The 24,342-nt window shown below is 39.7% G+C and overlaps 1 protein-coding gene across 1 annotated transcript in view; it reads left to right on the forward strand.

Moving 5' to 3' along the window:
- IQGAP2 (IQ motif containing GTPase activating protein 2) overlaps positions 1-24,342 on the forward strand; it is a gene marked incomplete at both ends in the record, with an annotated part of 316,582 nt that overhangs the window by 266,895 nt on the left and 25,345 nt on the right. Inside the window, 9 exons of the mRNA XM_080692165.1 lie at positions 608-757; positions 4,383-4,546; positions 7,297-7,521; positions 9,357-9,497; positions 9,860-9,944; positions 10,382-10,614; positions 13,831-13,963; positions 21,118-21,220; positions 22,508-22,649. Coding sequence (XP_080548291.1) covers positions 608-757; positions 4,383-4,546; positions 7,297-7,521; positions 9,357-9,497; positions 9,860-9,944; positions 10,382-10,614; positions 13,831-13,963; positions 21,118-21,220; positions 22,508-22,649 — 1,376 coding nt within the window. The remainder of the gene's footprint in view (positions 1-607; positions 758-4,382; positions 4,547-7,296; positions 7,522-9,356; positions 9,498-9,859; positions 9,945-10,381; positions 10,615-13,830; positions 13,964-21,117; positions 21,221-22,507; positions 22,650-24,342) is intronic.

Raw genomic sequence — 24,342 nt, forward strand, 5'->3', positions numbered from 1 at the left:
TTAGTTTTAACTCTTAACATATAGTTCTATGGTGTTTTTTAGTTAATTTTTGTTTATGCTGTGAGGTAAGGATCTTACTCCTTTTGTTTGAATGTGGATATTCATTTGTTCCAGCATCATTTGTTAAGATACTGCTCTTTCTGGGCGTAATGGTATATGCCTATAATCTCAGCACTTGGGAGGCTAAGACTGGAGGATCACAGGTTCAAGGACAGCCTCAGCAACCTATGGAGACACTATTTCAAAATAAAAAAATAAAATAGAGCTGAGATGTAGCTCAGAATAGAATGCCCCTGTTTTTAACACCCAGCAATTCTACCCCCCAGAATAAAAAGAAAACTATTCTTTCTCTACTGAATTTTCTTGGTGCCTACCCATTAAATCGTAAGCACTAATGAAAACAGCCTTGATGAACGTGTGTTACAAAAACCGTATTCACCTACAAGATACATTTCCTTCATTTAATACTTTATGTTCCTGTATTTCCTGATGCGAGAAATGTGGACGATTCATCTTTTCAACTGTTGGTGTTTTTCAGGGTATTTATAAATGGAAGAGGTAACGCATACCAGAGTACAAAGTAGTAACGTTTTAAAATTCTTTACAGGATGTAATCTCACACAGAACAAAGCTGAATAAGAAAAAAGGCGGAGAAATGGAAATACTGAACAACACTGATAACCAGGGAATCAAAAGCTTGAGTAAGGAGAGGAGAAAAACACTAGAAACCTATCAGCAGCTGTTTTACCTCCTACAGGTGAGCAGTGTGTGGTCGCTGTGAGTTTTGGGTGAACACCCACCTTAGGTGTTTGTGGCTCACAGAGGATCTTTCCCCATACTCCAGCCACAATAGCTTAATGTGCTTCAAACACCTACCAAGTGCTATTTTTGATTATTTATATACTTTATCTTATTTAATTTTTACCCAAACCCTGTGGACCAGGAAAGAGTGAGTACTGCCATTCTTCCCATTTTGTAAATGAGAAAACTGAGACCCAGGCAGGGAATTACAAAGCAGAACTTTCATAACCCAGGCAGTTTGACTTCAAAGCCCATGTTCTCACGACCCTGCTATACCGTAGTGATCTGTAGAAATAGTAGAAGTCTTGTAATTTTACAAATAAGTTGCTTAAACCATGAAAAAATTCAACTGAAAACCAGGTCTTTCCCAGAACCAGCCTGCCCTTCTTTGGGGACAAAAAACAGAGGGTTAGGGTTAGGAAAGAGTGTCTATTTTTATTTCTTTATTTTAATGGCATTTCTGTGATCTAAATGAGTTGTAATTTTCCACTGCTTCCAGAATGCTAGTGAGAACTAATAAGTTTAGTTTGAACTAATAAGTTTAGTTAGTTAGTCCTTAATGGACCAGTTCTTGTTTTGCTTTACCAGTGATTTACCCCATTCACCCTACCAGTACATATAACTAGTGATAGAAGAAACTAGATAGAAGATAGTGACAGATTGAAAAGAGGCTCCCCTTCATCAGAAAAACGTTCCCAAGAGAGTTGTATCAGTCATTCTTCCCTGTGAGAGCCAGGTATCCCTTGGTGGGGTTGATGGTTCCTACAAAGTCTAAAGGTACCTGAATCTTTGCATGAGGATATCACTGGCATTAAGAGTATAGAGAACAGATTATATAAGCCATAAGCAAGGGAGGTGTCTATGCCAATTGAGTGATAAAATGTTACCCCTGGCAGATGTTAATTTGGGTTTGAGAATTCTCTGCTTAAAATTATAGATTGGAGAACATCTTCAAAGAGTTGTAGCTTCCTCAGATGGCCACCGCGTGGCAGCATATACAGAAAAATGTTAATACTTGGACTCGTGGGTAGTATCCACAAGTGAACATCAGCATCCTTTCCAGGTTCTAAGGAGGTTCCTCGTAAGCAGGGGAGGTTTTGCTGCTGCCTAATTTTGATCAGTGTCTAATGACTAGTTAGAATTTAATCATGGGCACTTTTTTTTCCCCTTCATCTATGAAAATCCAAGCTTATCCAGGTTACGATTTAGGATTTTTTCTGTTTTGTTTTACTGGGAATTTTTGTTGTCGTTATTGTTTGTTTGTCTGTTTGTTTGTTTTGACAGAACTAGTCATAAGAAAAGTAAAGTTTTAATCATTGCCCTAGGACTTGTATTGTTTAGCCTGCTTTAAGTAGAGGCTCATCAATGGAAATGAGAAAAAGTACAAGATCATGTTTAGACGAACTCTACCAAGTTTTATAACCCCAACAAATTCCAAATTGATACATTCAGTAATAGCAAGTGAAGTGTCTTTTGTGTTTTACTCTACCTTTTTTTTAACGCATTACCCCAGGACCAATGAAGATATTATAGAAAAGCAAAAGGCTCAGGTTTCATTGGTCCTTAGATTACACTGTAGCAAGAATTATTTTTAAAAAAAATTTTTATTGGTGCATTGTATTCATGCATCATAATATGATTAAAAAAAACTTGTGTAGACATACGTGCACACATCACCCAGTTAGCCCCTACCCAGTCCCCACCCTCCCCACCCCTCCTTCCCATGCTTGGCTTAGTGGTTGGCTTCAGTATGTTTAAGTACATCGTGTGCTTTAGAGAATTTCCTTCTTTCCCCCTCCCTTCCCCACAGTCAGGTTGTCTTGTTTGCTCCTCTATAGGATTTCCTTTTTCATCTAGAGTTCCTCCTATGAGCCATTTCTCCTTAGCTTTTGTGTATTAGGGAAAGCATCACTTTCTTATTTTTTGTGACTGACTAATCTCACTTAGCATCATGTCCTCCGGTTCCATCCATTTCCCTGTAAATGATGTAATTGTGGGGTTTTTAGGGTTTTTTTGTTTTGTTTTGTTTTGTTTTTTGTTTTGTTTTGTTTTGTTTTTGCGGGTCTGGGGATGGAACCCAGGGGCATTTGATCTCTGATCCACATCCCCTGCCCTATTTTTTTTTTTTATTCTTTATTTTGAAACAGGGTCTCACTAAGTTGCTGAGAGCCTTACTAAGTAGCTGAGGCTGGCTTCGAACCTGTGCGATCCTCCTATCTCAGCCTCCCAAGCACTGGGATTACAAGCATGCGCCACCACACCTGGCCAAATTTAAGGTTTTTAAGGTCACCTGAAGAGGAATGAGAGTAAGCTTCTGTCTGTATCCCCAGGGTGAGATTCCTCTCTAGTAATTCCCATATGCTCTGTGTTAGAATCATTACAAAGCTGTCAAGAGCTTTGTCCTGACCTGCTGCTTTATAAAATTTCAACAATCATTATGAACTCAAAAGTAAACTTAAATAGTAAAATAAACCAGAATTTATGATTCCTTCGAAACCATAAAGCCAATTTGCAAGAGTGCATTGGGCAACTAGTTTTCAAGCATGTAAATTACTTTCTCTATTCATCAGAAGGAAGATGTTGGGTGTGGTGGCACATGCCTGTGATCCCAGCTACTCAGGAAGCAGAGGCAGGAGGATTTCAAGTTCTGGGCCAGCCTGACAAATTAATGAGACTCTGTCTCAAAATTAATAAAAAATAACAAGGGTTAGGGATGTAGCTCTGTTGTAGAGTGCTTGCCTAGCTTTGCAGTAGCCCCTGGGTTCAGTCCCCAGTACTACGTGTACACACACACACACACACACACACACACACACACACACACACGAGGATCTTAGATTTCTCTGTGTATTATTTCCTCTCTAAATACTAGCTTTTCTCTTTTAACCTCCACTCAATTGTATAGCTGCAGAAGACTGTGAAGGCTGGCATTGTGTCTATCGGAATCCATTCCTGGTGGATCAGAGAACTCCACATCCACCTTAACTCCTGTCAGTCTGTTGGATTCTTTGTTATTGTTTTGGTGAGGTCCTGGAACCCCCCTCACCATCTGTCCTGACCTTCACCACTCTCTACCTCTCACTCCTTGGGGAACATGATGACCATCTCATTATCTCCACACTCGTGTATTATGTCTTAGATGTTTTGTGTTACCTTCTGTTCATCCATCAGTCATTCTGGGCCAGTCTAGTTAGCCTCTGTTGTCCACTCTTGGCAATCTTTTTGGATACCAGATTCTATGGGCCCAACCCCTCTTGTCTCCATTTCTACAAAAATATTAATATGTGGACTCAAAGGTTAACAGTGTAAAGTAGTATATAACATTGTTTTTAGTAACTATATTACATAGCATATAGCATATGCTATCATAAAATTTGAATATGGCTTCCTATATCATAATTTAAATAGTAGATGATGCCTTTCAAAGTTATATATTATTATTTTCAGGTATTTATTTATATGATCTTAATGACATTAAATCACTGAAGAACAGGGAATCAGATAGTGCTTTTCTGTTTTAATAATTTCTTAACATACAGTATTCTGTGGGGTTTTCTTTTCTCCTTCCCTTTTCCTTCTAGACCAACCCTTCATACTTGGCTAAGCTGATTTTCCAGATGCCACAGAACAAGTCAACTAAATTTATGGACACTGTTATTTTCACACTATACAATTATGCCTCTAATCAGCGGGAAGAGTACCTACTCCTCAAGCTTTTTAAGACTGCTCTGGAAGAAGAAATAAAGTATGTATATAAATATGTATGTAAAATACCAATGCATAGGTCTTTTTGTTAGTGGTGGCTATCTCAGATTTGCCGAAAGAATTTCTAAATTATTGTGGTAAGTTATTCATGCATATTAAAGTATATCAAATTTATTGAGATTGAAATGAAATCTCAATTGATGGTTAATTTCTGCATTGGTAGAATTAAAAAATCAATGAAAAGCATGGCCAAGTATCACACGCCTGTAATCCCAGTGCTTGGGAGGCTGAGACAGAAGGATTGCAAATTCATGTCCAGCCTTAGCAACTTAACAAGACCCTATTTCAGAATAATAATAATAATAATAATAATAATAATAATAATAATAATAATAAAGATTGGGGCTATAGCTCAGAATAGAATGCCCCTGGGTTCAATCCCCATTATAAAAAAAAATGAGAAAATTTACTTTATTAAAATTTTTTGAGGGGTGGGAAGTGAGGAAGGGCTAAATGAGTGATGTATGCATGTGTGTCTACATGATTACATGATGTGTACAGGATGGCCATCTTTTACCCCATTAAGATGTATGACTACAGTGCACCAATAAAAAATTTAAAAATTTAAAAAAATATTTGAGTAATAAAGCCATAAATGGATGAGATGGAATAATCATTTCTCCTAAATAATCTTCTCTTCTTACTAGAACTTTAGTTACTTTTGCTAACTTATTCCCTTGGTTAATGTAAAAAATGTGCAGTTAGCTATGATAAATGCCCCCCCAAATACACAAGAAATGTCTTAAGCCAAGGTGGACCTTGTTGCCTGCCAAATTTCTCAGAACTGTAAACTCTGCTAGTTCCTATGGGTTTCTGAAGTGTGTGAGCCAGGCAGCCCTGCGTGCAGCATGTCTGTAAGCCAGCATGAGATATGACTTGGGAGGAGCAGTCATGAAATATCAATGCCCAGCAGTGGTATATGGTGAGTGTGAAATGACTGACATGTATAGTGACACACACTGGACAAATGAAAAGGTCCAGCTATGTCACCTCTGAGGGATTTTATGGAAGAGGCGCTGCTTGACCCAAAACTCTGAGGAATAGCTACAGTCTTTATAAGAAGAAACAGAAAAGGGAAATAAGGTTAAGTGGAGGTAGAAACAGCAGAGGTACAGGTAGGTATAAGAAAGAAAGTAGATTAGCTGGGCATGAAGCAGCATGACTGTGATCCCAGTACTTGGGAGTCTAGATGGGAAGATGGCAAGTTCAGAGCCAGCCTCAGTAATTTAGTGAGGTCCCCCAGCAACTTGGTGAGCTCTTATTCCAAAGTAAAAAATAAAATGGGTCTGGAGGTGTAGCTTGGAGTTAGAATGCCCCTGGGTTCAACCTCCAGTACTAAGAAAAAAAGAAAGAAAAAGAAAGTAGATTAGTCTGTCCAAGATGTGATTCTGTGAGTACCAGGAGGTGAAGCAGGAAAGGTGTGGCCAGATCATGGGAGACTCTGAGTGGAGACTCGGGCACCTGCTCTCTGTTGACTTTTTGGAAGAGCTGTAAAAGGTTTTTGAGCAAGATATTGACACGACCAAATTAGTTTTGGGGGTTTTGTTTGTTTGTTTGTTTGTTTGTTTGTTTGTTTTTTGGTGGTACTGGGGTTCCTGGAAGCCCTTCTACCTCCAGGCTACACTCCCAGACCTATTTTTTTATATATACTTTTTTATTTGGAAACAGGGTCTCTTAAGCCAGCGCGGCTGGCTTCAAACCTGCGCGATCCTCCTGTCTCCACCTCCCAAGCGCAGGGATTACAAGCGTGCGCCACCACACCAGGCGTGACCACATTAGTATTTTAAAAGATTGATGTGCCAATAGTGTATAAGAAGGATGGATTAGAGCTATGCAGTTGAGGGAAATGGGGAAATCAGAAGCAAGAAAGATAAAGTTTAGGTTTTTCACACATTGAGTTTAAGCTACAGGTGGAGAAATCCATAGGGGAGAATCAGAAATTCTAGACTGAACCTTGGAGAGGAGGTATGCATTAGACACTGGGATCAGAAGACAATTCCCAGAGATGGTGGTTGAAGCTGTGCAAGAGAGTGACGTGGGAGGGGCGAGGCTGGGGCAGGACTGCGATGGGCCAGTTAGTGTTTTATTTGACAATTGTTTTCACCCCATCTGCTCTACTGGCACATACAACTAGAAAGGGAAAGAAAAGAGAAAAATCAGAAATAGAGCAAACAAAGAAAACGTTGAAGTAACTAGGTAAGACAAGGCCAGAGACGGCTCTGTGAAGACTCTAAAGGGAAAAGAAGTGGAAAAGGGGAAAAGTGGTCAAGAGGGAAGAGGGAAGTTCAAGTAGGATCTGAAGAAGTAGAGACAGTTCATTCAATCAAGATATTTTGGCTGGGTGTGATGGCACACACTTTTAATCCCAGTATTTGAGAGGCTAAGTCAGGAGGGTCAAGTTATTTTGAAATTTGGTGACTAGAGAAGGCACAGTGCTTTTACAGTCTGACCCAATTGTGTTAGTCTTAGTTTATTTTCAGCTTAAACTCACCTTCTACATTGAAATTGATGCTGGGACCTTACTTTTGGGTCCTTAAATTGCTCAGATCAGAAACCCACATCTTATCAAATGATCACTTCTTTTGAAATCACCCCAACCTTGATGTTCATGGAGAAAAATAGAATTCCACCAAGCTCTTGCCTGCCGGGGCAAATGGATGTTGTTTAAAACTCTATCCAGAAAAATCAAACCTTTTTTTTTTTTTTTTTTCTGGCTCCGGCTTTGTTTAGATCGAAGGTGGACCAGGTACAGGACATAGTTACTGGTAATCCTACAGTCATCAAGATGGTCGTCAGCTTCAACAGAGGTGCCCGAGGACAGAACACCTTGCGCCAGCTCCTGGCTCCAGTGGTGAAAGAGATCATCGAGGACAAGTCTCTGATCATCAACACCAGCCCTGTAGAGGTGTACAAGGCTTGGGTGAACCAACTAGAAACACAGACCGGAGAGGCCAGGTAACACAGTCAGGAAGCTGATGATCCTTAACAGGTTTTAAAATTGTTTTAACATGATGCCAGGCATGGTGGCGCACACTTGTAATCCCCGCGCTTGGGAGGCAGAGACAGGAGGATCGCGCAGGTTCGAAGCCAGCCGCGCGCACTGGCTTAGGAGACCCTGTTTCCAAATAAAAATGTAAAAATAGGTCTGGGAGTGTAGCCCGGAGGTAGAAGGGCTTCCAGGAACCCCAGTACCACCAAAAAAAAAAAAAAAAAGGTCTGGGAGTGTAGCCCAGAGGTAGAAGCCTTTCCAGGAACCCCAGTACCACCAAAAATAAAATAAAATAAATAAATAAATAAATAAATAAAATTGTTTTAACATGTATGCTTTTAAACGCTGACAAAAAAAATTCTCTTTTTTCTGTAAAATGTTAATTTTTAATCCAAAATGTAACCTCCTGTGCAGATCACATTCTTAGACTATTGGTCATCTTGATACTAAATGGTATTTTCAAATTTCAGAACTAGGGGTGCCATGCCTTTTATAATTCTCTCTTGTGTTTGTTCCTTGTGTGTTTTGAATCCTAGGCCTATAGGTGTCACATGCTCTCTCTTCACCTAACAAAACCCTTTTTCAATTACCAGGTAAAGAATCTCTATGTGTAAGCATTAACAGTCAAGTTAGGATGAGTTTTTTCTGGAAAGTGGTTTAAGGATTAATCAATCCCAGCTTTTAATTTCCTGCAAAAGTATGTCTTGTGAAATACCTAAGATATGCCAAAGAAATATGTGGGTGATTATCATAGCATTGTTTGTAATTGTGAAAACTCAGGAAAAATCCAAATATTTATCCTTGGGTAAATATTTGGCATATTTCTTAAATAAGTAGCAAGTAGCTCTGGAGTGATGATACAGACATATATTTATTGGCACAAAATATGTTCTTTTTTTTGCAATTGCAGTTAGATATAATAATCCATTTTTTTAAAAAATGGTCTTGATAAATACATGTATATAGGATCTCTATGGGATGTGTATATACACATATTGTATTACATTCCTGGTTATGCAAGGCCCATACACATATGTGAGAAAGAGTTGGAAAGTTATGCACTAAAATATGAAAATTGGTTGTCTTTGTGTAGGTATTATTTTCTTTTTTGCTTATGCATATAATTTTTCCTGTAATGAATATATCGCTCTATGTGTGTATGCGTGTGTGTGTGTGTGTGTGTGTGTGTGTGTATCTGTGTGTGCATGTGTGTGTGTTACTTGGGACTGAACTCAGGGGCATTTTACCTCCAAGCTACACCCCCAGTCTTTTTAAATTCAAGATCTCTCTTGGCTGCTGAAAGTCTTGCTAAGTTGCTGAGACAAGGCCTTGACCCTGCTGCAATCCTCCCAAGTACTGGGATAACAGGTATAGGTCACCACACCCTGCTTTGTATTATATTTGTATTGCTTTTTATTATTGATTTTTGTATGAAAATAAAGTAGGGGCCAGAGGTTTACTCAGTGGTAGACCTCTTGCCTGGGACACACAGGGCCCTGAGTTAATCCCCAGCATGCATGTATGCGCACACACGCACACACAAAATGAAGTTAGCTAAGTCAGTATTACTTGAGTCTGCCTTTTATCTTTCCAGAAGAGCCCAGTGGGAGTGCCTGGAGTCCCTCTTGCTCCACTAGTAGTAGAAGACATGCCTAGATACCTCACTTAGCAAAACCTTGTTATTGGAGTCAGTGGGCAACACCCAATTCACTATGAATATCTTCACTGCAGAGCCATTTTGGCAGGAATGCTAATGCTTGAACCGAAGCGTCCAGTTAATTTAAGACCCTTGTGTTTTCAGCAATTTGCCTTATGATGTGACCACAGAACAAGCCCTAACATACCCAGAAGTGAAAAATAAACTAGAGGCGTCTATTGAGAACCTGAGAAGGGTCACCGACAGTGTCTTGAACTCTATCATCTCTTCCCTTGATCTACTGCCGTAAGTTGGATTTGAAGCAACTTTAGCATTCTTTGCTACAGGTTCTTGGAATGCTATGTAAACAAGCCCCTTGAGCGGAGACGGCAGTTCTCCCGTGTATTGGGATTTTTACTTTAAAAAGATGACCTACATTTGCCTTTTAAATTCACAACTATTCTCCGAAGAAGGAGCAGTACTTCAGTCATTGCCATACATACCGCTCAGTTCTTGCCGTCAGTGGGAGTGCTATGATTCCCTTACCATCGTATCTCCCGTTAAACTTTTAAGAGAACTGCTTGGCTGTAGAGGAACAGTTGCTGCACGTTTCTTCATCACTTAACCTTTTTTCCATTATTTTCTTTTGTCATCTGTTTTTTATGTAGTTATGGGTTGAGGTATATAGCCAAAGTTCTGAAGAACTCGATCCATGAGAAATTCCCCGATGCAACAGAGGATGAACTGTTAAAGGTAGGCGTTCCAGGGTTATCTCACCAGAGCTTCTCTTTGGGGGTGTGAGCCAGAAGTATCCAACATACCATTTTCTGAGATTTCTCCCCACATATAACTATTTATTTATAATAAGTTGCAGGTCTTCTATTTCTGATAACGATCAAGATTATTGATTATGTTGAAGTTAACTTAGAAATCTTACACATTATTTCGGTTGTTGTACTAATGCATTTTGGGATCAGTAAGCACATTTTTTCACCAAAAAATAATTTTGCTAAGTATATTGGGGTTTGATTATAGTCACTGCCTTTACTTACTGCCTTGTTAGGATTCACATCAGAAAATGATCTGCTTTCTCCTGGGAAATGTAATAAATGCATACTTTAAGGGGAAAAAGTACCTAAACTTACATTTTGTTCTCTTAAAAATGGTCTTTTTCTTCCACATCACCCTAGATTGTCGGAAACCTCTTATACTATCGGTACATGAACCCAGCCATCGTAGCTCCGGATGGCTTTGATATCATTGACATGACAGCTGGAGGTCAGATCAATTCTGACCAAAGGAGAAACTTAGGGTCAGTGGCCAAGGTTCTTCAGCACGCAGCCTCCAACAAGCTGTTTGAAGGAGAAAATGAGCATATCTCATCTATGAACACTTATTTATCAGAGACATATCAGGAATTCAGGTGAGAAGGGGGCATTCGTTTTGAAGAAAGTGAACAAGAAAAGCATGTCTTCTGTGCCTGGAGCTGGAATTGGGGAATGACAGGAACCCCAGGTGTCTTCGTGCCTTTCTTCTACCAGTTGCCACTGGGGAAAACAGAAAGGAAGAACAGGGAGGGTTGCTGATCCCCGGTGTTCTCTGCTCCCAGCACCCCTGCCACACCAAGTCCTTCTTATAATGCTTTCAGCTATTGGTAAATTGAAATACTTATTCTGCCTGGTCTTCTATGACCATATAGTACTTAGACTGAAACACTCAAAATACTATGATTTAACTGGACATGGTGACTCACGCTTGTAATCCCAGCACTTGGGAGGCTGAGACAGGAGGATCACACAGGTTCAAAGCCAGCCTCAGCTACTGAGTGAGGCTCTCAGCAACTTAGTGAGACCCTGTTTTCAAATAAAATATAAAATAGGTCTGGGAGTGTAGACCAGAGGTAGAAAGCCCCTGGGTTCCACCCCCAGTACTGCAAAAAAACAAAAACAAACAAACAAAAAACTGTGACTTCTGTTCTATTGAGAATTATTTAAAATTTTTAAAAATTTTTAAAAAGTGTAATTTTAAAAAAGAAGACGTTGTTTTCCAATCAGGAAGAATTTGCCTTATCCATAACAAACAATAGTAGGAAATAGAAGCATTTGATTTGGGAAAGGTTGGGAAAACCCCAAGTTTTATTTTTATAGACAATTGTATGTGCATACGTGCTATTCTAATCTCCAGCCTTTCTTAATTATATGTATAAGATTTAATTCTATTGACTTTGTGCTTCCAAATTATAATCGTTCCACACTAACATTCCACATGACATTAATCATCCCACATGGATAAGAAAGGGGTGGGCTTGTAAGTACGGTTTGCTCACCTATCCAGAAGCCCTCTGATGGACCACTCTCACCTTGGCGTGTTCCTTCCCCTGTCTACAGTAGTGTGAGAAGTGGGACATAAATTTGGTTTCTTTCAGCCCTCACTTGGAAACTAATTGCCCGTTTTTCAGATTCCTCTTGGTTAGCGACTTACCTACTGACAAAGGTAGTTCATGATTATCACATCCATGTAGAATTTTAGGCTTTTATGAGAAAAGTACCTTAAGTCCTCTTATCGCAGCAAGTTTTGATGTTTTAATCTGCTCATTTTAGTTCTTCTTACTGACTAAACTGCACTATCTGTTGCTCATATTCCTTGCAAATATATGCTTGACTACTGTTGGAGCTTCCCTTTCCTTTTTTATATTTGTACTGGTGCATTGTAGTCATGCATCTTAATGGAGCACAAGATGGTAGAGGCATACATGCACACATCACTCAGCCCTTCCCCAGTTTACCCCATTCCCTCCCGCTCCCTCCTTCTTGTGTTTGGCTTACTGGTTGACTTTGATATGTTTGTGAATGTATATCATATACATGAGGGGATATCCCTCTTTCCTCCCTCCCATCCCCCTTAGTGAGGTCACCGTATTTGCTCATCTATAGTTTCTCCTTCTTTGTCTAGAGTTTCTTCTATGATCCTTTTTATCCCTAGCTTCTGCATATTAGGGAAAGCATCCAATTTCTTACCTTTTGTGATTGACTAATCTCACTTAGCATAATGTTCTCCAGTTCCGTTCATTTCCCTGTAAAAGACGTCATTTTGTTCTTATTTATGGCTAAGTAAAATTTCATTGTGTACACATCCCATAGTTTTGTAATCCATTCATTTGTTGATGGACATCTTGGCTGATTCCATGGTTTGGCAGTTGTGAATTATGCAGCTATGAACATAGATGCACATGCATTAGTTTAGTAGTTTGGTTTCCATTCTTTTGGGTAGATACCCAGAAGTGATATTGCTGGATCATATGGTAGGTTCATTCCCATTCTTCTGAGGATCCTCCATACTGTTTTCCAAAGTGGTTGCACTACTATACGATCCCACCAACAATGTTTTAGAGTTCCCATTTCTCCACATCCTCGCCAGCATTTATTGTTGTTTGTGTTTTTACTAATTGCCATTCTAGTTTAACCATCTACATTCCCAACTCTTCTTCATTTGAAGAGAAACAAACACACACAAACCCCTCTTAAATTCATTCTTTTTCCTCTTCTCCTGTATATCCTTTATGTTCCTCAGTTTCTCATGAACAACTGTAGCTGAAAACCTACTGCCACTTGGAGTGCCCCTCCAAATGGCTCCTGCTGTTTTACCTCCCCCAGCCCAGGGTTGGCATGGGGAAGGTCATTTCTAGTATATAAGCCTTGGGCACCCTTAGGAGAGATATGACTTCAGGGATATGAAACTTCTCAGCTGTATAGAATGAAATACATATTTTACCTGTACAAGGTATTTGGGGGCAAAAACTACCTGAGACTTCTAAACCATCATCACAGGGTTTCTATCTTTTCTTCATTTCTGTCTATATTTGCTTAAAATAGTGGATGTTGTAGGGCATGAATACTAGGGCATTCTGTGTATTTGCATGCCTAGCTTTGAGAGCCTTTCTATGGACCAGCAGCCACTGTTGGGATGAACTAAGACTGAAATAAGCTTAACTCCCATTTCTGTCTAACTGGTTACAGATGCTCTAAAGGGTGGTTATGGTGGTGCAGACACAGGAACTTGTCACATTTAAAGTAGCAAATTTGATGAATTGCCTTTTCAGTGGTATTGTTTAAGACTTGATTCTAATTGTTTAAGACTAAATAATTCTTAGAGCTGAGGATAGAGTTCAGTGGTAGAGCATGAGCTTTCAAGTACAGGACCCTGGATTCAATCTCAGCACACACAAAAAAATTATTATTAGTCTTGACACTTTAAATTTAGGGATTTTTTTGTGCATGAATGTGTGCATGTATGTGTCACAGTGCTAAAGATCAAACCCAGGGCCTTACGCATATTAGGCAAATAACTCTACCCCTCAGGGATCATTTTTAAAATAACATTTAAGATAACTTGCTTATGGTTTGATCACACTGAGTAAAAAACAGGGCCTCAGGCCCTTATTGGTCTTCAGTCCTATTTGGGGAGCTGGGTTCAGAAATATGCCTGGGCTTCTAGAGTCTGGAGCCAACCTAGAAGAAGCTGTAACAAGTCTTTGCAAGGTTTGGGGTAGAAAACAATGTACTAAAATTTCCTATTTTGAGGAAGCTGTTTAACTCACAAATTTGACAGTATCTTAAGACGTTTCTTCTCCCTTTGTTAGAAAATATTTCAAAGAAGCATGTAATGTCCCTGAACCAGAAGAGAAGTTTAATATGGACAAATACACAGATTTGGTGACAGTCAGCAAACCGGTTATTTATATTTCAATCGAAGAAATCATCAGTACGCATTCAGTAAGTGGGGCTGAGGAGGGGGCTGAGTGGTGGACCATGGTTCAGACATCTGTTCACTTGAAAACATTTAGTCTCTACAGTATTTACTATGCACATCTTGCTAATACATATTCTTGATCTTAAAAACCCTCCATTATTTATTCCCTGAATCTTCTTAGAGATTGATAATAATAAAAAAAATTCCTCCAAAACAAAAACAAGCTTGCTTTTGACCTGATCCATTAGTCATTTATAAAGTCGGATTGTCAATACACAATTTAGGCCTTGACCAGAAGTAAATCTTACTTATGTTCTCTCACCTCCCAGAGCCATGCTGCCTAGGCCACACTTGGTTCTCCAGCTTTCAGTAGTGCTCTCAGCTTTTCCATTCATTTTCTGGGAAAATGAGACTGTTTTTCCTGTTCTTTTTTTTTTTTTTTTAATGGAAATGGAGCTCAGAGGCATTCTACCTCTCATCTATACCCCCAGCCTACTTTTTTTTTTTTTTTTGGAGGTACTAAAAGTGGAACCCAGGGGCATTCTACCTCCAAGCTACACCCCAGCCCTATTTTTTATTCTTTATTTTGAAACAGGGTCTCACTGAGTTGCAAAGGGCCTCACTAAGTAGCTGAGGCTGTCCGTGAACCGCGATCCTCCTGTCTTAGCCTCCCAAATGCTGAGATTACAAGCGTGCGCCACCATGCCCAGCTCTGATTTTATTTTTATTTCTTATTTGGAAACAGGGTCTCGCAAGGGGGCTGAGAGCCTCGCTAAGTTGCGAGGGCTGGTTTTGAACCTACGATCCCCCTGTCTCAGCCTCCCAAGTACTGGAATTATAAGCGTGCACTACCACACCCAGCTATCCTGATATGTAAACATAGTACACTTGATCTTAGCAGAAAGGCCCAGAAGTGATGTATAATTTGGACCTAAAGAAAGAGATACAAAACAGACTAGTCAAGGAAAACAAAAAAAAAACTGCCAATGGTAACCTCCTCCTGGAGTCATTTCCATTGTCCTGGAAACTTCTGTTTCTTAGAAGCAGGCAGTTTCACAATCTGCGCTATGTCCTAACATCTCCATCTGGTTCTCATGCAGACGCCACCGCCACCAGCCATTGGCACTCCACAGTGGCGCTGGGAGGAATGAGGTGGCCTCATATGGCTTTCCAGTCATTCAAAATGAAAGAGAAGCAGGCATTGAGAGATTCTGTTTTTCAAGTCTAAGTGGAATTTTTCTTGAAAAAGTCACCTTTTTTGTGGTATTGTGATGGAACCCCGAGGTTTTTTACTTCCGGGCTTCATTCCCAGACCTATTTTATATTATATTTTGAAACAGAGTCTCACTAAGTAGCTGAGGCTGGCTTCAAACCTGTGCGATCCTCCTATCTCAGCCATGCAAGTGCTGGGATAACAAGGGTGCACCACCAAATTACCATTACTTTGTTTTAGAGTCCATTTAGAACTAGGTTATTTATTTATTTACTTACTTACTTGCTGTGGTACTAGAGATTGAATCTAGGGGATTCTACCTCTGAGCTACATTCCAGCCCTATTTTCTTTTTTTAAACAGTCTAAGTTACAGAGGGCCTCACAAGGTTGCTGAAGCTAGCTGCAAAGCAATTCTCCTGTCTCGGCCTCCCAAGTTCTGGGATTATAGGCATCCACACTGCACCTGGTTTGTTTTTACTTTATTTATTTATTTATTTATTTATTTATTTATTACGGTACTGAGGACAAAGCCCAGGGGCATTCTACCTTTGAGCTGCACCCCTCCAGCCCTATGTTTTATTTTTTACTTTGGAACAGGCCTCACTAAGTAGCTGAGGCTGTCTGAGAACCACAGTCCTCCTGTCTCAGCCTCCCAAATGTTGGGATTACAAACATGCCCTACCATGCCCGGCTTTATTTTTTGTTTGTTTGTTTGTTTGTTTTTTAAGGTAACTTTTGTGTGTGTGTGTGTGGTACTGGGGTTCCTGGAAGCCCTTCTACCTCCGGGCTAAACTCCCAGACCTATTTTTACATTTCTATTTGGAAACAGGGTCTCCTAAGCCAGCGCACGCGGCTGGCTTCGAACCTGCGCTATCCTCCTGTCTCTGCCTTCCAAACGCGGGGATTATAAGCGTGCGCCACCACGCCCGGCTAAGGTAACTTTTTTAAGCCGGGCATGGTGGTGCATGCTGGTAATCCCAGCACTTGTGTGGCTGAGACAGGAGAATTGCACAGGTTTGAACAGGTTTGAAGCCAGCCTCAGCTACTTAGAGAGGCTCTCAGCAACTTAGTGAAACCCTGTTTCCAAATAAAATATAAAATAGGTTTGGGAGTATAGCTCAGAGGTAGAAAACCTCTGGGTTCCATCCCAATACCACACACACACACACACACACACACACACACACACACACACAGTAACTTTTTCAAGAATAGTTTCAGACATTGCTGGTCAAAGCAGGTCCTGGGATATGTTAGAAATATGCCCCAGATTCCCCAAATTCTAGCAAGATCTTGGGATCTAGATGCACATGAAAGTTCTGGATGTTTCAGTTAAGGATATGTCCAACTTTGGATTATGTTGATGACTAGGGAGAGAACTTAACAAATACACACTTTTCAAAGATTCTACTTCTGCGCCCTCAAGCCAGATACACTTATAGGCAGTGGCCTTGCTACATAACAGTTCAGTCTTCATATTAAACTCTTCTAAGAAACTAAAGTGTAAATGTGAGTTTGGAGGAAAGATTGGATCTAGTTTTGATTTCTCTCCTGCAGGGCTGAAACAGGGAACTTTTTGGACATTTACAAATACTTCTTAAGTATAGATTAAATGAATTATGCCACCCTTTTCTCTATAAGCACTCCAAACAAAGAAAACTGCTCAGCAGTGCATCACTTATAAAAATAATTCTCTAATGGCAAGTAGACTCATATTTGAGCAAGGACCCATTTGTCTACTTCTATGGCGCTTTATCCATCTCTAACAAATATGGGCATACTTGTTTGCTGAGGGCAAAAACCACGTGCAAAAAAAAATAGTGGAGAGTTCTCTTTTAGAAAAAGAGATTCTTTCTCATGGTTAAAAGAGAGAAATTATTATTGTATTAATTTAGACTACTAGACTTTAAGAAGAAATAGTCTGTTCATTGTGTTAAGAATTGAAAACAGAATCCCGTCCTGAGAAACAGCCTACGACAGATTTGGCATTCCTTCATGTGTCGGGTTGGAAACAGATGTGATGTGAGACAAGCCATAACGGCACAGAGAGGGAGAGACTGTCTTGTTTACTGTCTAGGTGTGGAGGCGGCTGCACGCAGACGCCACGCGGAGACAGTAACACCCTCACCACCACCACCACCACCACCACCACACCCGTGGCTGCATGCTTGCCTTCTCTCTATGGGAAATATAGAACGTCACCGTAAGCTTGTGAAGCTCATGTTTTCAGGAACAATTTTATGTCCCATAAATAGCAGAATAAAGGATAGAAGCTGACCACCTAAATCATCCATTTCCAGAGATAACTGCCAAATCAGCTATATTGTCTCTAAAATTTCCCCCAAAACATCATTGTCTTCTACCCTTTCAGATTTTACCACACTTCTGCTATTTAGTTAACATCTGTTTTTTAATCAACTCACCCTTTTCATAGCAGCACTTATTTCCTTGCTTTAAAACAAAGCACTTCTACCTACAATAGTGAGGTGCTTGGCTATAGTGAGAAACTAGCATGGCTTGTCACAAATGGAAATTTCAGAAGAAAACAGAATGATCAGATACATTTATTCCCTTGCCTTAAGCTGTGCTTCTAAGGCTTTTCTCCCTTTATTTCAAAACACATTTAGCAAGTGGCAGACAAAGTGTTAAGAAAATCCATCATCAGAGTTACTTTCTCCTTAATCTTACAGATAAAAAGAGAATAGAAAAGGTACTAATCAAGGCAGTTCTAAACTGATATGAGGATACACCTACAAATCTATGGGACTGAGAGTCCAGAAACAGACTCTCAAATGTATGGTCAACTCACCTTCAGCAATGGGCTAAAATAGTTCCGTTGGAAAAGAATAGTCTTTTCAACAAATGGTGCTGGGGTAACTTGATATCCATATGCCAAATAGAAATACAAAAATAAAATTAAATAAAGAACTAAAAAGGTATCATAGATCTAAATAAAAGTAAAGTCTATAGAATGTTTTGGAGAAAACCCATGAGAGTAAGTCTTTGAGTCCTATGAAGAACGAGTAGTTTCTTAGATATGACACCAGATGCACAAACAGCAAAAGAAAGACCTTGGATTTCATCAAAATTAAAAACTTAACACTGTAAATAGTGCCATAAGAAAAGTGAAGGGACAAATGAGAGAAAAGAATTGAAAACAATATATCTAATAAGAGGCTTGCTTCCAGAAAATATTATCCTATAATTCAACAATAAGAAGGGCCAACCAAAGCCGGGCAGGTGGTGCACGCTTATAATCCCAGCACTTGGGAGGCTGAGACAGGAGGATCTCGGTTCACAGCCAGCCTCAGCTACTTAATGAGGCCCTTTGCAACTCAGTGAGACCCTGTTTCAAAATAAAGAACAAAAAATAGGGCTGGGGGTGGAGCTCAGAGGTAGAATTCCTGTGGGTTCCATACCCAGTACCTCAAAAAAGGGGGAAGGCAACCGTAAGCCTGGCATGGTGGCACATGCCTGTAATCCAGGTAGTTGGGAGGCTAAGACAGGAGGGCCGCAAGCTCAAGGACAACCTCAGCAAATTAATGAGATGCTCAGAAACCTAGCAAGACCCTGTATCAAAACAAAAATATAAAAATAGATGGGGATATACCTCAGAGGTAGAATGTCCTAGTGTTAAATCCCCAGGACCACAAAAGAAGGGGAGGAACTGTGCCTCAGAAGACTTAATCAACTGAGTAAAAAGCCAACCTTTTCAATGAAAAGGAATAGGAGAGATTATTTACAAATAACATTTCTAGTAAAATGTTGATATCTACAACATTAAGCCCAGGCATGGTAGTGCACGCTTGTAATTCCAGTACTCAGGAGGCTGAGACAGGAGGATCACAGGTTCATGACCAGCCTCAGCAACTTAGAACCTGTTTCAAAAATAAAGAATAAAAAATAGGACTGAGGGTGTAGCTTGGAAGTAGAATGCCCCTGAATTCAATCCTCAGTGCTGGAAGAAGAAAAAACCTGATAAAAAATAAACAAGGGCTTACATAAATATTTCATATACCAGTGGTCAGCAAATATAAGAAAAAATGCTCAACATTACTAATGATTAGGAAAATTCAAATCAAAACCACTGGTTTTACACCAATTAGATAACTACTATTAAAAAAATAGAGAGAGCCAGGCTCTCTGGTGCATACCTATAATCACAGCTACTCAAGAAGCTAAAGCAGGAGGATCTCAAATTAGAGATCAGCCTAGACAATTGAGTGAAATACTTTATCAAAATAAAAGAAATTAAAAGGGCTGGGAGGATAGCTCCAGTGGTAGAGCACCCTCGGGTTTAAGCACCAATACTGCAAAAGGAAAAAAAAAAAGGAAGAAGAAACAACTGTTTGAGAGGATGTGAAGAAAATGGAATTCTTTGCATGTTGTTTTAAAATTCAGCTGCTATGGCAAACATCATGCGGTGCCTCAAAATTAAAAATAAATGCAATTACACTTCTAGATGTCCATGCAGAATTGACAGCAGAGTTGAAGACATATCTGAACCCCCACATTCATAGCAGCATTTCTCACAATAACCAAGTATCCATCAGTAGATGAAGGGGTAAAGAAAATGTGGTCAATACATACACTGCAGTATCTTTCAGCTTTAAAAAGGAAGTAAATTCTAACACATGCTACAATGTGGATGAACCTTACAGACATTATGCTAAGTGAAATAAGCCCGTCATAAAAAAAGAAAAGTGCTGTGTGATTCCACTTACATGAGGTACCTAGAATAGTCAAATTGGCAGAGACAGAAAGTAGATTAGTGGTTCCCATAGGCTAAGAAGCAGGAGTAATGGGAGTGACTGCTAGTGATACAGGGTTTCTTTCAGGGTGGCAAAAATGTTCTGAAGTTAGATAGTGGTAGCAATTGCACGACTCTGTGAACATATTAGACACCAAGCATCATACATTTTAAGTGAATGGATTTGATGATGTGTAAAATATAGCTCAGTTTAATCTGTTAGAAAAAATGTTAGAAATGGAAAAGAGACGTATTATGATTCAGATTTTTGTGAGACAATTCAAAACAACTAAATTTATATCTCCTATCACCAGGAGGCCAGTCCCTTAGTTCGGAAATACTGTTTTAATTTAATTACAAATGCAAACAAAAACAGATGTGCTGTGCCTCATGGTTTTCCCCTCGGGTGCTGCTGCCCTAAGACCTGGCAGTTGTTACTCATATTTGAGCCTTTTGGGAATCATGAAAAGGAGGAACCACCCATTATATCTAAGTCTCAGTTGAAGAAAGCTTATGGCATTTCTGCCATCTTTATCCATGAAGGATCTTTGATGCCAGACAACAGACTGAAATAGCTCTTAGTGGCAATTTAAAGAATATACAACAGCAAGGTATGGTGGTGCATGCCAGGGCTTGGGAGGCAGAGACAGGAGGATCTTAGGATCAGAGACAGCCACAGCAACATGGTGAAACTCTCAGCAACCTAATAAGACCCTGTTTCAAAACAAAAACATAAAAATGGGGTGGGAGTGTAGCTCGGAGGTAGAATTACCCTGGATTGAATCCCCAGTACACACACACACACACACACACACACACACACACACACACACAACTATAGTAGTTTATCACCGCATATTGGTCTCAGAAGAGGTACGGAAATGCATCTTTTAATTTGCTACCAGTTAGCTGTAGGGATCACAGAGGTTAGCTTAGGTAGGAAGCTGCCCCTTGGCAGATCTTGAAAGACCTTGCTGATAAGGGATTTATGAATGCCTTTCTTGTTACAATTTCTTAATATAGGGGAGTTACTTTCCCCCCTGAAATAAAACTATCTCTGTATGGTCCACAGTCTTAGTAAATATCAGATTTGTAATTAATATTTAAGTGATATCAGGAAAACATATTGGAAAGTTGGGATGGGAAGAATACGAATATGGCAGTAGCTGGGAACTGACCTCTTCCTTTGGGTGTGTCTCGCTCTCTGTATACAGCTCCTGTTGGAACACCAGGATGCAATTGCTGCCGAAAAGAACGACTCCCTCAATGAGCTGTTGGAGTTGCTGGGAGAAGTCCCCACCGTGGAATCTTTCCTCGGTATGAGATTATCCTTCTACTAATCCTTGTTTTTATTCATTTTGTCTCATTTGGTTTTAATTATCTTAGATGAATTTTTAATTTAATACTAAGCTTATTTGAAGGATAATAACTACCTTTGCCCCTGTTTACATTAAGACTTATGTCATTTTAGCCAGACATGGTGGAGCACACCTGTAATACCAGTACTCTGGAGGCTAAAACAGGAGAATCACAGGTTCAAGGCTAGTCTCAGCAACTTAGGCAATACCTAGCAACTGAGCAAGGGCCTGTTACAAAAAAAAAAAAAAAGGCTAGGGATGTAGCTCAGAGGTAGAATGCCTCCAGGTTTCAATCTAAAGTACCAAAAAGAAAAAAGAAAATAAAAAATTTATGTAATTTAGAGCTGGAGTTTGGACTCCATGAAGGACCACCTATATAGTATGCACAAAGCCCCAGGATTGGTCCCAAAACTCAACTCCCCCCAAAAGAGTTCTATATTCGTAGTATCATGGATTGTAAAACAATTTGTTATTTATTAAAATAAGGTACAGATACTTTTAAAAAGATTTTTTTTTTTGCAGTACTGAGGATGGAACCCAGGAGCATTCTACCTCCGACCTACACCCCCAGCCCTATTTTTTATTCTTTATTTTGAAACAGGGTCTCACTGAGTTGCAAAGGGCCTCACTAAATAGTAGCTGAGGCTGTCCACAAACTGCAAGCCTCCTGTCTCAGCCTTCCAAAGTATTTGTTTTTTGCACACACAAAAATGGGGAAAATGGAAAATTTTTTATTGTATTTTTTATTTTTGGTGGTACTGGGGATGGAACCCACAGATATGCTACCCCCGAGCTATAGCCCCAGCCCTATTTTTTATTCTTTATTTTGAAACAGGGTCTCACTGAGTTGCAAATGGCCTAAGTAGCTGAGGCTGTCCATGTACTCCGATCCCTGTCTGAGCCTTTCAAGTACTGGGATTATAAGCATGCACCACCATACCCGGCTTCTTATTATATATTCTAAGGATTTACTTTATTAAGAGTTTTTTTTAAGTTATAAACTTTTTAAGTTTTTTTTAAGTTGGGTTTTTTATATATTTGTTCCATGTTATTTTAACATTTCAATCAAATATTTTGAAAGCCATTTCAGATACAGGAGAAAGTGGATTTTGTGAGAATCATGATCTCCTACCTTATTACTGAGCCTGTGTCTCCCAGAACCTTTTTCTTACATTATTGATACCGTTATCACAAGGAATGAATTGGAAGAATAACACTGTTGGAGTTTTGTTCTTTTTTTCAACAGGGGAAGGAGCAGTTGACCCCAATGACCCTCACAAGGCAAATACACTAAATCAGCTCTCAAAGACCGAGATTTCTCTCTACTTGACAAGCAAATATGACATAGGAGATGGTGAAGCCATTGATGGCCGGAGCCTCATGATAAAGTAAGTCTGTTAGTCAGCATTCCCTAGCGGTGACAAAATACCTGAGGAAAACAACTTCAAGGAAGGAAATGTTGATTTTATGTAGGATGGCGTGTTCCTGGCAGGGTCTCCCACTCCGCAACACCTCCAGCCTTTTTTTATTTTTTTAATTGAAACAAGGTCTCACAAAGTGGTTGAGACTGGCCTCCAGCTTGCGATCTTTCTTTCTCAGCCTCCAAAGTACTGGGGTTATAGGCATGAACCACCACACTTGGCTGCAAAGATTTATTTTGGCTCATGGTTTCCAAGGTTACAATTCATGGTCACTTGTACCCATTGCTTTGGGCCTTGAGCAAGGCAGAGCATCACAGGAGGCGGCATGTCGTGAAACACAGCTGGTCACCTCATGGTGGCTGGGGAGCCAAAAGAGAGGAAGGGGCCAGAGATAAAATATACACTTCCAGGATAGGCCCTCAGGGACCTATTTCTCTAACCAGCCCCCACCTCTAACCATTTGCACCATTAAACTGTGACTCTATAGTCCATTAAACTATGACTCTATCAATTGACTGGCCTATTTAGTGAGGTCCTCATGATCTAGTCAGGCACCCAAAGCACCACCTCTGAGCTGCTTCACTGGGATCAAGCCTTCAACACCTGAGCCTTTGGGGGACAACACCTGAGCCTTTGGGGGACATATCAGATCTGAACCATGAAAGTAAGTTTGGGGCTTAAATGGCTCCAGTTACATATCTTGAACCACGCAAACGCAAGTAAGGTTAAATCTCAAATAATTCATTTAAAAATAGGTAAACTTTAGTCAGGAATGGTGGCACACACTTGTAATCCCAGTACTTGGCAGTCTGAGACAGGAGGATCATAGGTTGAAGGCCAGCCTCAGCTACTTAGTAAGGCCCTGGGCAACATAGTGAGACCCTGTTTTAAAATAAATAATAAAAAATTAGGCTGGGAGTGTAGAGTGGAGGTAGAATGTCCCTAGATTCAATCCCCAGCACTGCAAAAAAAAAAAAGGTAAACATTGAAATGCATTATGCTTATCCATCGACCATCAAAGGCTGATAGACTCTGTAATTTAGGAGGTAACTCAATATTATATTGGTGTACAAAGTCTGCCTTGGCTTTCAGTTTTCCCTGTAGTAGTTAGCTTGATTCCTTTAAGAAATGATTAACTCAGGGATATATCTGTTTCTGAGTGGTTTAAAGATTAGTAAGGAAATACCTTTAACCATGTTTTATTTCTGGTATAAAATGATAATGTAAAAAGGTACACATGTGGCAAAACACAACCTCTGACTTTTTGGCCTTCTTTCCTATTAATCTCAGATATGTTTACCATCTTTAACTTTATCCCCTACTCCTGCCCACAAAGATTTTAAATGAGGCCTTCTCACTTTAAATTAATAATGTATTTTTTTCATCAAGGCTTTGTGTTTATGCCATATCAGTCTTTTATATGCAGGGTAAGAAAAGAATCTGAATCATAATACAATACCGTAAAGCAATATACCATAAATCTAAAACACATGCTCACCAAACACTGAAGTTTTAAAGAACTTATATAAACAAAAGGATGCATAGCAGCACATCAGAACAATTACATTTTGGAGTGAAGTAAGTGGGAAATAGGATGAAATGAGGATTAATGAGAATAAAGATGCATTTGAATATTTTCCAAGCTATGTGTTAAGAGTAC

Source organism: Muscardinus avellanarius (genome assembly GCF_963383645.1).
Source record: "Muscardinus avellanarius genome assembly, chromosome: 1".
In the NCBI taxonomy this organism is placed as follows: domain Eukaryota; kingdom Metazoa; phylum Chordata; class Mammalia; order Rodentia; family Gliridae; genus Muscardinus; species Muscardinus avellanarius.